General features: G+C 35.7%; 1 protein-coding gene across 1 annotated transcript in view; it reads right to left on the bottom strand.

The window, feature by feature from the left end:
* Positions 1 to 17104, bottom strand: part of CEP85L (centrosomal protein 85L) — a 155652-nt gene that overhangs the window by 124793 nt on the left and 13755 nt on the right. Inside the window, exon 2 of the mRNA XM_027087762.1 lies at positions 9284 to 9445. Coding sequence (XP_026943563.1) covers positions 9284 to 9445 — 162 coding nt within the window. The remainder of the gene's footprint in view (positions 1 to 9283; positions 9446 to 17104) is intronic.

Raw genomic sequence — 17104 nt, 5'->3', positions numbered from 1 at the left:
TGTGTGTGTGTGTGTGTGTGTGTGTGTGTGTGTGTGTGTGTGTGTGTATTTATGCATTGTTTCATTGAACACTATTGAGCACCCAGTACATACCAGTCCCTATACTATGATACAAATAATTAACCCAAAGTAAAGCAGGGTTGTAGGTACAAAGCTGTGAGGGTGGCAACAGAAGTATCACTGTTTTAGGGAGCAGGGAAGGAGAACAAGAATCACTTTTAAAGTAATGATGGTAATACAAAGAAACTGCACTAAGCAATTTAAAAGTCATATTATTAAATCTTCATAAGACATTTTGAAAAGTCATTATCTCCAATTTGGAGATGAAAAATCTGAGGCTCAAAGAAATGAGAAATTATTCAAGGTTGCACAGATAATTAACCGATAACAGGTTTAACCAAAGCTTAAGCTCCAAATCACCATATTGATAAGAGTAGTCATTTCATTTTTTGAGAACTAGTTTACTCATTTATATAATGGTCTAATTAATTATATTATCTCTAAAGACCCATCCAATTCTAACACTATGACTAACACCAAAAGAAAATAATTCTACTACCACTTATAGCTTAAGAAAATATTCCATTAGTATAATCAAAAGCTTGAAAAAAATATATCTATATAAAGAGGCATTTTCTTAAATACTTAAGGATTATCATCAGTCTCTCACTGAAAGTAATGCCCTTAAAAGCAATTTTTTTTAAGATAATAAATTTTTGCATTTAGAGAAAACTAAATTTGTTTGGTTTAGTTTCTACTTCCTTACTGAAATCTAATTCTTTCTTTAGTGTATCAACTTTTTCTCAAAACTCTGACATCAACTTCAAAAGTAATGCACATAAAATACTATACTAAAATGCTATTTCAGATCAGTTAAGTAGAAAACTCCACTATACAACTGTCAATTAGCCTGTCAACTTTATCCCAAGGGTCCAAATATGAATAATACTTGAACAAATTTACAATAAAATCAATAGTTTTAAGAGTATTCATTCACAAACTAAATAAGGCTGTGGAAAAAGGATATAAAATCTTAAATTTAGGGAAGGTAAAAAGAAAGTTAAAGAAACAGAAGCACTATATATTTAAATTCTTTTCACTTTTCAATTTAATAAAAGAAGAGTATTTGTCACATAATATGGGGGTTTTTTTGTAATTCACCTTCCTATTTACCTATCCCTGCACCACCTTGCATATATTTCCTTACTTTCCTTGAGTTGTATGTTTTAGTCAACTGATACTATTTGCAAGACCATAATGAAATCAATATTCTATGCAATTGCTAGCAAAGTTATGACAGATAGTAATAGTTAAATAAGATTTTTTTAACAGTCATTAAAACGACAGTAAGAAGATGGAAAAAAGATACTCTTCTCTATACTTACCACTAAGTGTAACTAAAAGCTCTGGACGTTATATATAAAACGAGATATAATTCAAAGTTGGAGAGAAGAAGGCAGACCAACTAGTGGTCTCAGGACCCAAGCAACAAGATGGTGGTGAACTCCTTGTGTTTTCTTTTTGTCTCGTACCTTCCAGACTTGGAGCTGGAAAAGCCAGCAACCAGAAGAACCAAAGGGCACAGCCAAGAAAGTCCCAACAAAAGCGTGTTCTCCCTAGTCAACAGACCAAGAAAGAGGAAGCCTAACAAGACAGATGATTTTTAGACAGTAACCACTCTTCTCGAGGCAAATATCACAGAAAAAACTGCAGCCCTACCTGCACCCACACCAATGAAAATCAAGTGGGGAGCCTAGACTTCCAACCTTGCCAAGTTGTAACAATATATTCCAATAACCCCACCAGGGTAGTATCAAAGAAGTCCAGGTAAAGAGACAGAACTTTCATCCCCGTCTGGCAGTCTGAAGCCCCCTCCCCTCCACCCACCCCCCACCCCCACACACGTTATGTTAGAGGAGGACTAATAGAAAGTCTAGACATTCACCATCACCCAGCAGTCGTGAGGCCACTCACACGGTGGTGTCAGTGATGATGATATGGAAAACCAGACTCACCACCTCCACCCAGCAGTAACACACCCCCTCCAAACTTCTCAGATGTCAACAGAAGCCAAGGGGAGAACCTGGACTTCTAACTCCACCTGGCAGTAAGGATACAGTGCCTTTCCCCACTTCACATGCTCAAGCAGTATCTAACAACACTGTCTAATGGAAAAATTTAAATATATAAAGTAATTAATATTTGTAAAATTTTTATTATGTTTACTTAGATGTAAATATAGTTTACATTTATAAAACATGTAATAAATGTATAAATAAAAACAATATTTATTATGTAGTAAATAATTTAAATCCAGAATGTCGTAACAAACAAAATTCTCCAAGTTTCAAATGAAAATCATTTATCATACACAAGAAACAGTAAGTTCCCAAACTGAATGAAAAAAAGAAAATCAATAGATGCCAACACCATGGTAACAGAATTGTTAGAATTCTCCGACAAACATTTTAAAGGAATCATCATAAAATCGCTTCAATGAACAACTGAACATGCCTAAACAATGCCTAAAACAAATGACAAAAGAGAAAGCATCTACACACACACAAAAGGTCTCAGCAAAGAAACAGAAGATATAAATGAGGACCAAAATTAAACATTTATAACTGAAAAATGCAATAGAAATAAAAATCTCAGCAGATAGGCTCAACAGCAGAATGGAGTGGACAAAAGAAAAATATTAGTGAAGTGGAAAACAGAACAATAAAAATTACCTAACATGAACAACAAACGAAAAACAGAAGGAAAAACAATCAAACAAACAAAAAAGGACACAGCGTCAGGACAATAACAAAAGATTTACAATCTGTGCCATCAGAGTCCTAGAATAAAAGAGGAAGAGGCTAAAAAAGTACTCAAAGACAATAATGGCTGAAAACTTCCAATATTTGGCAAGAGACATAAACTTGCAGATTCAAGATGCTGAATCCCAAAAACATGTACAAATCCCAAAAAGGAAAAACCAAAAGAAATCCACCTAAAGACATGTGATATTAAATTTCTGAAAACTGAAGACAAAAAAATCTTGAAAGTAGCCAGGGAAAAATGAGAGCAGATTTGTCATTAGAAACCATGGAGGCCAGAAAGAAGTGACGATACTTTTCAAGTACTGAAAGAAAAGAACTGTCAAACTAGAATTATATACCTACTGAAATTATCCTTCAGAAATCTAGGGGAAATCAAGACATTCTCAGTTGGGGAAAAATTAAGATAATCTGTCACCAGCACATGTATCTTAAAAGAAGGACTAAAGGAAATTCTCTGAACGAAATGGAAACAATAAAGAGGAACCGTGGAGCAACACAAAGGAAGAGCACAGGAAGCAAAAATGTGAGTAAATACAACAGGCTGTCTGTCTCCTCTTGAGTTTCCCAAATTATGTTTGATAGTTGAAGTAAAAATTATAACACTGTCTGATATGGTTATAAATATATGCAAAGGAAAGAGCTAAAACAATTTTATTATAAATGGGGTAGGTAAAAGGATATAAAGGGAGATAATGTTTCTACACTCCACTCAAACTGTTAAAATGGTAAACTATGTATATATAAGTTATCTGTATTACATATCCACATTATATGTGACAAAACACATAATGTAATACCTAAACCAACCACTAGAAGAGATACACTTAAAAATACTATGGTTAAATCCAAGTAGAATTCTAAAATTGTTCAAGTAACCCACAGGAAGGCAGGAAAATGAAAATAGAAACAAAGAGAACAAACAGAACACCTGAATATTAATACATCAATAATTACATTACATGTAAATGGTCTAAATATATCAATTAAAAGACAGAGACTAGCAAATCCAACTGTATGCTGTTACAAGCAATTTAACTTTGAATATAATGTTACAGACAAGTTAAAAGTAAAAGAACAGAAAACATACCATTTAAACATTAATCAAAAGAAAGCTGGAGAGGCTATATTAAATCAGATAAAGTAGATTTCAGCACAAAAAAAAACTACCAGAGATAGAAGGACACCATATAATAATAAAAGGGCCAATCCACCAAGAATACATAGCAATCCTAATTGCATATGCATCAAACTACAGAGCTGCAATATGTGCAGCAAAAATTTATAAAACTAAAAAAAGAAATGCACAGATCCACAATCATAGTTAAGACTTTTAATACTTCCTTTCTCAACAGTTGAACAACTAAACAGAAAATCATCAAGGATATAGAAAAAAATCAACAACACCATCAACCAATAGGATCTAATTGACATTTACAGAACATATACCAAATAGACCATATGCTGAGACCTAAAAGAAATCTTGACAAATTTAAAAGAAACAAAATCATAAAGTATGTTTTTGACCACAATGGAGTTAAACTAGAACTTAATAACAGAAAGTTACCAGAAAAATCTCTAAACACTTCAAAACTAAACAACATGCTACTAAATAACCCTGGGGTCAAGAGGAAGTCTCAAGGTAAATTAAGAAAATATAATGAACTGAATGAAAACAGAAAATATCAAAATTTGAGAATCACAGCTAAACCTTGTCTGAGAGACAAATTTATAGCACTAAGTGCATACATCTTAAGAGGAAAGTTTCAAATCAATATCTAAGCTCCCACCTTAAGAACTTAGAAAAGGAGCAAAATAAACCCAAAGCAGTAATAAAGAAATAATGAAGAGCAAAAACCACTGAAATTGAACATAGAAAACAAGAGAAAATTAATGAAACAAAGAGCTGATTCTTTGAAAAGATCAATAAAATTGACAAATTGCTACCAAGACTGAAAAATAAAAAAGGAAAGATGACACAAATAACCAATACCAGAAATGGAAGAGGAAATACCACTACAGAGGCTGCAGAAATCAGAGGTAAGAGAATGCTATGAACAACTCTACATTCACAAATTTGACAACAGACAAAATGGACTACTTCCTCAAAAAAAAAAAAAAAAACTACCACAACTCATCCAACATGAAAAATAATTTGAATAGTTCTATGACTATTAAGGAAATTTAATTCATGATGTTAAACTATAAAAAATAAATTTCTAGGCCCAGATGAAGAACTCTAATAAACATTTAAAGAAGAATTAACACCATTCTACACAATCTCTTGCAGAAAATAGGAGGGAACGCTTCCCATTTCATTTTATAAAGCTAGTATTACCCTGATATCAAAAGGAAAAACATTCTTACTTATAGATGACATAACTGTCTACAGAGAAAACTCCAAGAAATATACCCAAAAACCCCTCCTAGAACCAAAGAGTTCAGCAATGTCACAAGATACAATTAACATATTGATACCAAAATTGGAAAATTAAATGCCATTTACAATCACTCCTCCAAAAATGAAATACTTAGCTATAAATCTAACAAAACATGTACTGGACATGTATGTTGAAAAGTATACAATACTGGTGAATGAAATTAAGATCTAAATAAATGGAGAAACATACCATGTTAACGGATTAGAAGACTCAACAGAGTAAAGACGGCAATTCTCTCCAAACTGATATATGGACAACACAATTCCTATTAAATTCCCAGAAAGATTTTTTGTAAATATAGACAGAATTATTCTAAAACTTATATAGAAAAGCAAAGCAACCAGAATAGCTAAAACAAGTTTGAAAAAAGAATAAAGTGGGAAAAAAAAGAATAAAGTGGGAATTATTCTGGTTTCAAGATTTATTAGGCAAAGAAAACAAACCTTAATCTAAAAATCTCACACTGTGCAGAAAGGATCAGCATGTCTTAGTTTTCCACACTCTGCGCATTCCAAGAAAGGTTTGGCCCTTGTCTGGCTCCTAAGATGCAACCACTAAACCCTTGAAATATCCTGCCTAATGAGAATCTCTTTGTTTACCTGGGGACCTTGAGTGACTCCATATAGTCCATGCTAATAATGTGATATATGTTTGGAGCCTTGAACCATGTAATATCAGCTTGACTTCTCAAGGGCTGGAGCCTAAGGTCAGCCACAAAGGCAGTCAACCATACCAACATAACCTACCCACAGTAAAAATCCTGGACACCAAGGCTTGGATGACCTCGCCTGGTGAGCAACACTCTGTATGTGGTATCACACACCACTTCTGAGAGAATTAATCACTGTCCACACAACTCCACTGGGAGAGGACAACTGGAAGTTTGGACCTGCTGTCTCCTGGACCTTGTCCTTTGCTTCTTTTTCTACTACTAATTTAAATCTGTATCCTTTCACTGTAAAAAAAAAAAACCGTAACCACTAGTATAACAGCTTTTCTGAGTTCTAGCAAATAATTGAGCCTAAGAGTGGCCTCAGGGACACCCAAACATACACACATTATACAAAATTAACTCAAAATGGATCACAGACTTAAATGGAAAACATAAAATGATTAAAATTTTAGAAAAAAGAAAAAAGAACAATATTCAAGATCTGGGACTAGGCAAAGAGTTCTTACTTAGCCTTGACTCCAAAAGCACAATCCATATAGGCAAAAACTGATACACTGGACTTACAAGCTTAAAAACTTCTGCTCTGCAAAAGACACTGTTAGAGGATGAAAAGATAAGCCAGACTGGAAGAAAATGTTTGCAAACAGAAGAGCCAACAAAGGATTAGTATCTGAAATATATAAAGAACTCTTAAAACTCAAAAGAAAAAAATCCAACTAGAACATGGGCAAAAGACATGAAGAACATTTCAACAAAGAGAACATACAGATGGCAAAAAAGCATGTGAAAAAATGTTCAACATTATTAATCTTTATGAAAATGAGAATTAAAACCACAATGAGATATCACTACATTCCTATTAGAAAGGCTAAAATTTAAAAACCACCAAAGAAAAAAATTAATTAATTAATTAATTAAAATAAAAACCACCAAGGGCTAGCAAGGATGAAGAGAAAGTTAGATCACCCATACAGATCCACTTCCACCGCTGATGGAAACGGAATAGTCACTTTGGAAAACAGTGTGACAGTTTCTTTAAAAACTAAAGATGCAACTGCCATACAACCAGCTACCGTGCTCCTGGATATTTACCATAGAGAAATAAAGACATGTGTTCACACCAAAACCTGTACATGAATGTTTATATTTAGAGCAGCTTTATTTCTAATAGCCAAAAACTGGAAACAACCCAGATGTCTTTCAGTGGGTTAATGGTTACGCAAAATGTGGTCTATCCAATACCACCATTGCTAACTACTACTCAGCAACAAAAAGAAATGAACTATTGATACACACAACAACCTGGATCAGTCTCCAGAGAAAAAGGTCAATTCCAAAGGGTTACATACTGTATGATTCCATTTATAGGGCACGCCTGAAATGACAAAATTACAGAAATGGAGAATAGATTAGTGGTTTCCAAGAGTTAAGAAGGGGTGGGGGGGCTTCCCTGGTGGCTCAGTGGTTAAGAATCTGCCTGCCAATGCAGGGGACATGGATTCGAGCCCTGGTCTGGGAAGATCCCACATGCCGTGGAGCAACTAAGCCCGCGAGCCACAACTACTGAGCCTGCCCATCTGGAGCCTGTGCTCCGCAATGGGAGAGGCCGCAACAGTGAGAGGCCCACGCCCCGCGATGAGGAGTGGCACCCGCCCACCGCAACTGGAGAAAGCCCTCGCACAGAAACGAAGACCCAACACAGCCAAAAAAATTAATTAACTAAAAATAAACAAATTAATTTAAAAAAAAGAAGAGGGGGAGGGGAAGTGGGCGTGAGCAGAATAAGGTATACTGTGGTGATAGGAATGTTCTGTATTTTGACGATATCAATGTCAATATCCTGGTTGTGATACTGAAGTGTAGCTTTGCAAGATACTAAATGGGGGGTGAAATAAAGGGTATATAGAATCTCTGTGCTATTTCTTTAAATCACATGTGAATCTACAATTATTTCAAAATTAAAAGTTTAGTTAAAAAATGAATGAAGGGGGCTTCCCTGGTGGCGCAGTGGTTCAGAGTCCGCCTGCCAATGCAGGGGACATGGATTCGTGCCCCAGTCCGGGAAGAACCCACATGCCGTGGAGCAGCTAGGCCCGTGAGCCATGGCTGCTGAGCCTGCACGTCCGGAGCCTGTGCTCCACAATGGGAGAGGCCGCAACAGTGAGAGGCCTGTGTACTGCAGAAAAAAAAAAAAAAACATTTTGATGATGGCCATTCTGACTGATGTGAGATGATATCTCATTGTAGTTTTAGAGAAATGCAAATCAAAACTATAATGAGATATCATCTCACACCAGTCAGAATGGCCATCATCAAAAAATCTAGAAACAATAAATGCTGGAGAGGGTGTGGAGAAAAGGGAACCCTCTTGCACTGCTGGTGGGAATGTGAATTGGTACAGCCACTATGGAGAACAATATGGAGGTTCCTTAAAAAACTACAAATAGAACTACCATATGACCCAGCAATCCCACTACTGGGCATATACCCTGAGAAAACCATAATTCAAAAAGAGTCATGTACCAAAATGTTCATTGCAGCTCTATTTACAATAGCCCGGAGATGGAAACAACCTAAGTGTCCATCATCGGATGAATGGATAAAGAAGATGTGGCACATATATACAATGGAATATTACTCAGCCATAAAAAGAAACAAAATTGAGCTATTTGTAATGAGGTGGATAGACCTAGAGTCTGTCATACAGAGTGAAGTAAGTCAGAAAGAGAAAGACAAATACCGTATGCTAACACATATATATGGAATTTAAGAAAAAAAAATGTCATGAAGAACCTAGGGGTAAGACAGGAATAAAGACACAGACCTACTAGAGAATGGACTTGAGGATATGGGGAGCAGGAAGGGTAAGCTGTGACAAAGCGACAGAGAGGCATGGATATATATACACTACCAAACATAAGGTAGATAGCTAGTGGGAAGCAGCCGCATAGCACAGGGAGATCAGCTCGGTGCTTTGTGACCACCTAGAGGGGTGGGATAGGGAGGGTGGGAGGGAGGGAGACGCAAGAGGGAAGAGATAAGGGAACATATGTATATGTATAACTAAATCACTTTGTTATAAAGCAGAAACTAACACACCATTGTAAAGCAATTACACTCCAATAAAGATGTAAAAAAACCCAAAATAAAACAAAAAAAAATGAAGGAAAAATTAATACGATCAGAAGAACAATTTCATTTGATATATAACAACACTGAACATTATTAAATATTCAAACACTACTTTATAATTTCTTAGTTTTGAACAATAAAACATATCCCTTGAATTTTCTCAATCACAGCCATTCTACAAAGATTCACGTCTAACCAGTAAGAATTCAGCTCACCTTCCACACTGTCAGAACAGGAAGTTCCAATGCCAGTGTCACCACTGTCAGAAGCTATACTATGTCTCCTGATATGGTTATTTCGCTGGTTAGATGGAACAGTTGTGGCCTGCCACAATGATTCATTACCAGGTAACCATGCTGATGAAGAATAATCTGGGCCTACAAAAGAAAATATGCAGAAGTTAACATTTATAATGTCTGTGAGTAGATAGAAGACATCTTTTGAGCTTGTAAAAAATGCAAGTAAGGTAAAATAAGCTTATTTTCTGCCAAAAATAATTTAAATAGATTGGTGATATCTAAGATTCACCAAATAAACTTACTTATCACACATACACAAATTCAATGCTGATTTAGCAGCTTCCTCTGGCTGAAGAGCTCTGATTTCTGCTTATAGACATTGAACTTTTATACATGGAACTACTGTCTGATATAAAATATCAACTCTATCATCAATCCATCTGGAAATGTCAGCACTCTGCTTTGTAATATTTCATAGTTAGGCATCTGTGATCCCAGACACAGGCATTAGCTGAGAATTGGGACTCAGGGAAAATCGAATCAAATCATATTGCATGACAATGTAAGTAGAATGTGCTCATGGAAGGTCAAAAAAATCTATTTTTTTCCACTATAACCTAACCACATAAAATTTTAAATTCTTTTGCATTATTTTAATTGATTTTATTTCTTCAGTTATCTTTTGATAAAAGTTTAACACCAGAGCATCTTCCTGGCTCTTTGTTTAATTTTCCCTTTTGAGTTACATTAAATCTTCATTGTTTAGCTAATGTATCACTTTTCAGTGTTCTCTTATAATCTTTATTTTCACTTACGTTGTCCATTTTTACTTAACTTCCATTTGTCTTTTTCTGATTTATCCATCATTTTATGTTTTTGCTCACTTCATTCTTTTACTGTCTACAATGCCACTCGAAATATACCCATGGGGCTTCCCTGGTGGCGCAGTGGTTTAGAGTCCACCTGCTGATGCAGGGGACACAGGTTCGTGCCCCAGGCCGGGAAGATCCCACATGCCGCGGAGCGGCTGGGCCCGTGAGCCATGGCTGCTGAGCCTGCGCGTCCGGAGCCTGTGCTCCACAACGGGAGAGGCCAAAAAAGTAAAAAGCCCACGTACCAAAAAAAAAAAAAAAAAAAAAAAAATATATATATATATATATATACACACACACATACCCAGGGACCAATGCCACTCTGTGAACTATTAATTACAAGTTCATAAAAATTAGGTGCAGAAATAAAGGACAAGCAATTTTTTTTTTTGTTTGTTTTGTTTTGTTTTGGTTTGGTTTTTTGTGGTACGCGGGCCTCTCACTGTTGTGGCCTCTCCCGTCGCGGAGCACAGGCTCCGGACGCGCAGGCTCAGCGGCCATGGCTCACGGGCCCAGCCGCTCTGCGGCATGTGGGATCTTCCCGGACCGGGGCACGAACCCGTGTCCCCTGCATCGGCAGGCGGACTCTCAACCACTGTGCCACCAGGGGAGCCCAGGACAAGCAATTTTAAATCTTGAATTTTATACAAAGCTATAGTAGCACGTTTTTATCAACGGTTAACACAGTGGCTCTAAAATTGAAGCCTGTAGACTTATTTGTGGGAGTTAACAAGCTCTGTACAAGAATTTTGAGCCTTCAATTCAATTATACCCTTGAAAATTAATAAGCATATTATAGATGATGTGAATAGCTACCTTAAAGCAGATATTTTCACATAATTATAATACTCCCATTTGGGTTTTATGTTTGCAATTGCAGTTGATTCTAAGTAAAGCAGAAATGACTGGCCACTTAACATCATGATGTGAAACAAAACACCATTACAGAATTATCACGTTACACGCTACTGAAATTGGCATGCAAGGAGAGCTTTCTAGCAGTTTAATAAACATAAGAATGACAAACACATCCACAAAAGTAATTACATCATTTTTACCACACTTAGGAACAGTCATTCTCTTTATTAATATCAAAATATATAAAGAGATTAATAATAAAACCAGGGACTTCCCTGGTGGTGCAGTGCTTAAGATTCCACGCTCCCAATGCTGGGGGCCGGGGTTTGATCCCTGGTCAGGGAACGAGATGCCACATGCATGCTGTAACTAAGAGTTAGCATGCCACAACTAAGGAGCCCGCCTGCCACAACTAAGACCTGGTGCAACCAAATAAATAAATAAATATTAAATTGTTTTTAAAAAATAATAAAACCAGACCTGAAGCTATTTTCTACCATATTAACCCCAACATTAAAGTTCTAGTTCTAATAAAACATTATGCCAAATTATTACTATCTTTCATTTCTATTTATAATATAATTTATAAATTAAGTTTGAGTTTTATAGATCTATCTATGAAGTATACAAGCAGTCTTAAAAGTCATATACATTTAAATTAACTCAAGCTTAAAAAATAGTGGCCAAAGAAACACTTCTACCAGCTTTGAGGTCTAGAACAACCACCTAAAACTTTGTAGATTCTAGACCTATCTCAGGATGGGACTTATCTTAATTCATCTAAGCACTCACACATTAAAGCACCAGGTGAAGGCATTCTGTCACCAGATCTGCTCTAACTCTGATTTGTCTATAATCTGCACCAAAGATATTTTCTTTAAACAGCTCCTCAGGTAATATTCCTTTAAATCAACTCAAAGTCCTATCTAAACCATTATCAAAAAGGGCAACCAGCCCACTACTTTCTCTCCCAAGTGCAAACCTATTAACTGGAGAAATTTTTTAAGGAATACTCAGAAAACAACATAAATAGGCTGGTAGTACATGGAAATGGCAAATAAAGATATGAAAAGATGTCCAACCTTACTAATAATGAGAGAAATGAAAAAGACAACAATGTTTTTATTTTTAGATTTTTAAATTATCTATAACATTAAATACCACTGGCAAATATTTGAAATACCAATGTCAAACAAAGTGCAGGGAAAGTTCACATACTTTTGTAGGTATATAAACTGACAGAACCTTTCTAAATTAGGGCATCTGGAAACAGGTATCTAAATTTCAACATGTACCTAAATTTCAACATAAGACCTCCTACTAGGAACTTTTATAAAGAAGTAATAGAGAAGTATAAAAATATATAAGCACAAGGACAGTACTTTAATAATAAAAATAAATGCCTAGAAACAAAATATGTAAGTTAGTTGATAATCTTCAAGTGCTAAAAATAATTTTACTGACCTTTTTTTTTTTTAACATGTAGTGACATTCAAAATATTAAGTATGTGTGGGAGCAAAGCATTTATATCACTACATATATAGTATGATTCCATGGTTAGGGAAGAGATTGTACATTTACATATAGGGAAAAAGGAGCTTTCAGGGAGCTCTACGTCTAAATGTCAACATTGACTACAATGTTTTACTAAAGGAACAAATACATTACAGAACATTTACTCTATCACTAGGGATGATGGCGACGATGATGATGATGATTATACACTATCATCTTCCGGGGAAAAATACTGAAAATTACTTATATTGATTTGCAGATTACATCAACATTTGATTCTGAAAGGAACCAGCTATAGAGCAAGATATGTAAATTCAACAGATTCCTGGTTAACAATTTTACAAAAACTGCATAAAACCACTGAAATAAAGTAAAAACTCTTGCTTTTAGACAATATAACCATCTTGAGCAGTATAAAGTAGTATTACATGTTTAGGCCACAACACCTCCACCCCATTTATTGTTAACAAATCTTGGCCCAAGGAAACCATTTGTAGATAAAAAGATATAATCCCCCCCCCCCCCCCAGCCCCCCCCCCCCCACACACACACACACACTCTAGTAACGGGGTGGTAAAAGAAGAAAGAAAGAAAAAAAAACACTGATAATGATATGGTGTTATTACCAGAAGCTAGGAAGATTTTCAATAATTAGTCTTAAATCATTAACTATTACCAGGAAGAATGGCTCAACAAAACTTTTTCTGAAGTTTTCTGAAGGTCAGACAGTAAGTATTTTCACCTTTGCAAGCCATTTGATTTCTATCAAAACTATCCAACTCTGTCACCATTGTGGTAAAGGCAGCAGTAGACAACAGAATGGGTATGACTGTGTTGCAATAAAACTTTATTTATAAAAACGGATGACAAGCTAGATTTGATCCATGGGCCCTAGTTTGCAGACCCCTGATCGAGAGTAAAAATTTATTCTAATAGATAAATATTCTCTAAAATCCAGCTGACTCAAAATGAGTAACTTCAGCCAGCATGTTAATTCATTCCTTTATTCAGAAGAAATTCTAGTTCATCCTAGAGCACATACCAGCAAGTCCTGCTGCTCTAAATCTGAAAATTCATCGGAGCATTACTGAAGTTATCTGAGGACTACCAACACCAACAACTTTTTTGGATTTCTTTTTCCAGAATGAACAGTCTCAGTTTGTAATAAGGAAGAAACTTTTGCATTCTATTACAAGTTAATCACTAAAGGGATGTTTCCTATAAGCTTAAATTATACATAATGGCCCATCTCTGGGAAACCTGCCTCCCAGGTAGTGAACATTAAGGTGAAATACCTCTGTTTAGCTCACGCGAGAAACATCCTGACCAGGCCCACCTGTGAATGACTACAGGGAGGAAGAAATTAACACATCCCCTCCGGAGGCTGACCGGAACCAGGAAATGTTTGAGTTTACTCCCTCCCCTTTTAGTATAAAAGAAGCCTGAATTCTAACTCAGGCAAGATGGTTCTTTGATGCATGAGCCCACCATCTTCTCAGTTTGCTGGCTTTCCAAATAAAGTCACTATTCCTTGCCCCGACAGCTCATCTCTGGATTTAACAGCCTGTTGTGCAATGAGCAGTACGAGCTTGAACTCGATAACAAGTTGACCTGTATGGTTTATTTATTTATTTTTTTGGCCACACCGTGTGGCTTGTGAGATCTTAGTTCCCCAACCACGGATTGAACCCAGGCCCTCGGCAGTGAGAGCACAGAGTCCTAACCACCTGATTGCCAGGGAATTCCCCTGTATGGTTCAAAACTCTTAGACAACATCAAACATAGTATGATGATTAATTTTATGTGTCAACATAACTGGACCACGGGGTGGCCAGATACTGGGTCAAACATTCTGCACGTTTCTGTGAGGCTATTTTTAGGTGAGATTAATATTTAAATTGGTAGACTGAGTAAAGCAGATTGCCCTCCATATGTGGATGGGCCTCATCAAACCAGCTGAAGGTCTGAATGGAACAAAAGGTTGACCCACCCCCAATAAAGAGAGAATTCTTCCTGCCTAAAGGCCTTCAAAATAGAACAATGGCTTTTCCCTGTCTTTGGACTGGAAGTGAAACATCAGCTCTTCCTGGGTCTCAGGCCTGTCAGCCTTCAGAATAAAACTCCAACATCAGCTCTCCTGGTTCTCAGGCCTTCAAATTCAATTTGAAACTAAACCATTGACTCCCCTGGGTCTCCAGCTTGCTGACTCACACAGCAGACCTTGGGTCTTACCAGCCTCCATAATCACATGAACAAATTCTTTACAATAAATCTCTTCCTACAGATATATAGAGATAGAAAAAGAATATAAATACACATTTCTTTTCTCAAGTGCACATGAAACATTCTCCAAGACAGATCATGTCTTATGACACAAAATAAGTCTTACTACATTTAAGAAGATTTACACCATATCCAGCCATCTTTTCCAATGACAATGGTATGAAATAAATCAATTAAAAGAAGAAAACAGAAAATTCGCAAATATGTGGTGCTTAAACAACATGCTCCTAAACCACCAATGGGTCAAAAAAGAAATCAAAAGGGAAATCAAAAAATATCTTGAGACAAATGATGGAAACACAACATAACAAAACTTACGGAATGCAAAAGCAGTTCTAAGAGGGAAGTTTGTAGTGATAAATGCCAACATTAAGAAAGCTCAAATGAACAATCTAACTTTACACCTTAAGGAACTAGAAAAAGAACAAACTAACCCCAAACTTAGTAGAAGGAAGGAACTAATTTAGGATTCCGTGCTTTCACTGCCGTGGCCCGGGTTCAGTCTCTGATCAGGGAATTGAGATACTGCAAGCTGCGTGGTGACGCTAAAAAAAAAAAAGTTTAAAGAAGGAAGGAAATAAGAAGAATCAGAGTGGAAATAAATGAAATATAGATTAAAAAGACAACTGAAAAGATCAATGAAACTAAAGCTATTTTGAAAAGATAAACAAAACTGACAAGCCTGAATGACTACGGGAAAAAAAAGTCTCAAATAAAATAAAAAAGGTGACATTACAACTGCTCACACAAAAATACAAAGGACCATAAGAAACTGCTATGAACAATCATAAGCCAACAAATTGGCCAACCTAGAAGAAATGAATAAATTCCTAGAAACATACAACCTACCAAGACTAAATCATGAAGACAAAGAAAGTCTGAACAGATCAATTACTAGTACAGATATTGAATCAATAATCAAAAACCTTTCAACAAAGATATGTCCAGGACCAAATGGCTTCACCAGGGAATGAATCCTACCAAACATTTAAAGAATTAATACCAATCCTTCTCAAACTCTTCTAAAAAATGGAAAGGGAGAGAATAATTCCAAACTCTTTTTAAGAAGCCATCATTACCCTATACTGGACACTACATTACCCAGACAAGGACACTACAAGAAAATCACAGGCTAATATCCCTAATAACATAGATACAAAAATCCTCAACAAAATATTAGCAAACCTAATTTAACAGCACATCAAAAGGACCATACACCATAATCAAATGGGATTCATTCCAGGGATGCAAGAATGGTTCAACATATGCAAATCAATAAATGTGATATACCACATCAACAACATAAAGCATAGACATCATATAAACTCAAAAGATGTAGGAAAAGTATTTGATAAAATTCAACATCCTTTCAAGATAAAACTCTCAACAAACTGGGTACAGAGGGAACATAACTCAACACAATAAAGGCCATATATGACTAGCCCACAGTTAACATCATACTCAACAGTGAAAAAGCTGAGGAACAAGATCAGGAACAAGACAAGGATACCTACTCTCACCACTTTTACTTAATGAAGTACTGGAAGTCCTAGCCAGAGCAATTAGATAAGAAAAAGAAATAAAAGGTATCCAAATCGGAAAGGAAGCAGTAAAACTGTCTCTATTTGCATATGACATACTATATATGGAAAACCACCAAAAAACTGTTAGAACTAATCAGCAAATTCAGTAAAGTTACAGAATACAAAAATCAATACATAAAAATCAGTTATGTTTCTATATACTAACAACAAACTATTGAAAAGACATATTAAGAAAACAATCCATTTACAATTGCATTGAAAAGAAGACTAAGAAGTAAATTAAACCAAGGAAGTAAAATATCCACACATCAAAAACTATAATACCTTGAGATGAAAGAAACTGAAGAAGACACAAATAAATGGAAAGATATTTCATGCTCACAAATTGGAAGAATATTGTTAAAATGTCCATACTACCCAAAGTAAGCCACAGATTCAATGCAATGCCTATAAAAATTTCAATGGTATTTTTCACAGAAATAGAAAAAACAATGCTAAAATTTGTATAGAACAACAAAAGACCTTGAATGGCCAAATCAATTCTGAAAAAGAACAAAGCTGGAAGCATCAAACATCCCGATTTCAAACTATACTATAAAGCTATAGCAATTAAAACAGTATTGTCACTAAATAAAGACTCACAGATCACTGGAATGGAACAGAGAGCACAGAAATAAACCCATGCATACACAGTGAGTTAATTTACTATCAAGGATCCAAGAAT

This window comes from Aethalodelphis obliquidens, unplaced genomic scaffold (assembly GCF_003676395.1).
Source record: "Aethalodelphis obliquidens isolate GAN/ISIS:26980383/991018 unplaced genomic scaffold, ASM367639v1 scaffold3, whole genome shotgun sequence".
NCBI lineage: Eukaryota > Metazoa > Chordata > Mammalia > Artiodactyla > Delphinidae > Aethalodelphis > Aethalodelphis obliquidens.
The sequence above is the reverse complement of the archived record's forward strand: the minus strand, read 5'-3'. Positions and strand labels throughout refer to the sequence as shown.